This window comes from Condylura cristata, unplaced genomic scaffold (assembly GCF_000260355.1).
Source record: "Condylura cristata isolate star-nosed mole 26May11 unplaced genomic scaffold, ConCri1.0 scaffold00013, whole genome shotgun sequence".
Taxonomy (NCBI): Eukaryota; Metazoa; Chordata; class Mammalia; order Eulipotyphla; family Talpidae; genus Condylura; species Condylura cristata.
Window position 1 is genome coordinate 201,653 of NW_004567114.1, and position 883 is coordinate 202,535.

Genomic DNA, 883 nt, shown 5'->3' on the forward strand with positions numbered 1-883 from the left:
CGCCCTCAGGCTGGGGATCTCTTCAGGCCCAGTGGCCACGAGACCCCGACTCCGTGGACAGCGCGGCCGCCGGGCCCCGGGCGGCCAGCGGGAGGCCTGCCGGCCTGCTCAGACTCTGGTTCCCCAGCTTGGGCTTCTCTGCCGAGCAGGCGGAAGCTCCCTCCGCGGGCACAGCCCAGGACCCACCCCCAGCACCGGAACCACCAGGGCAGGGGCCTGAGGCAGGGCCCCCCAAAAGACAGGAGAAGGGGGGCTGGTTCAGACTCCCCAAGTTGGGCTTCTCCTCCTCTCCCAGCAAGAAGAGCCAGCGCGCCACGGGGGACGGGGCTGCGCTGGCGGAGCAAAACCCGCAGGAGGAAACCGTCACCTTTTTTGATGCCCGAGATTGCTTCTCCCCTGAGGAGGAGAAATAGGGCCAGGCCGCGGAGGGCGAGAGGCCGGCGCCATGGTGGCTGCCGAGGCCAGAGGGAGCCGACCCCGGGGGCGGAACCGCCCTGCCCCGCCCCGCCCGCCCAGGCATCATGGGGCCCTTGCTGCAGGACTTCGGTCCAGCACCCTGCAGGGCGCCCCCTGCAGCGCCGAATCCCAGTGGGCGGGGCCTGCGGGTGGGGCGGGGCCTGCGGAGGGCGGGGCCTGCGGAGGGGTGGGGTCTGCAGAGAGGCAGATCTGTGGAGGGGCGAGGTCTGCCCAAAGAGGGGGTCTGCGGAGGGGCAGCCACGGCCCTGGCTCTGCCCCCAGCCCTGTGCTGGTCCCCTGGTTCTGGTTCCGGTTGGGCTGCTCTCGCTGCTTTCCCTGCTTTCGCTCAGGCCGGCTGGGGCGGGGGTCTGGCTCCTGGGCGGGCGACGCCCGGGCCCAGCCCCTGCCAGCAGACCGCTGTTGTCCA

At 72.3% G+C, this 883-nt stretch overlaps 1 protein-coding gene across 1 annotated transcript in view; it reads left to right on the forward strand.

The window, feature by feature from the left end:
* The window catches only part of AHNAK2 (AHNAK nucleoprotein 2), a 26,206-nt gene extending 25,793 nt beyond the window's left edge, over window positions 1–413 (forward strand). Inside the window, exon 8 of the mRNA XM_012724355.1 lies at window positions 10–413. Coding sequence (XP_012579809.1) covers window positions 10–413 — 404 coding nt within the window. The remainder of the gene's footprint in view (window positions 1–9) is intronic.
* The last annotated feature ends 470 nt before the right edge of the window (window positions 414–883 follow it).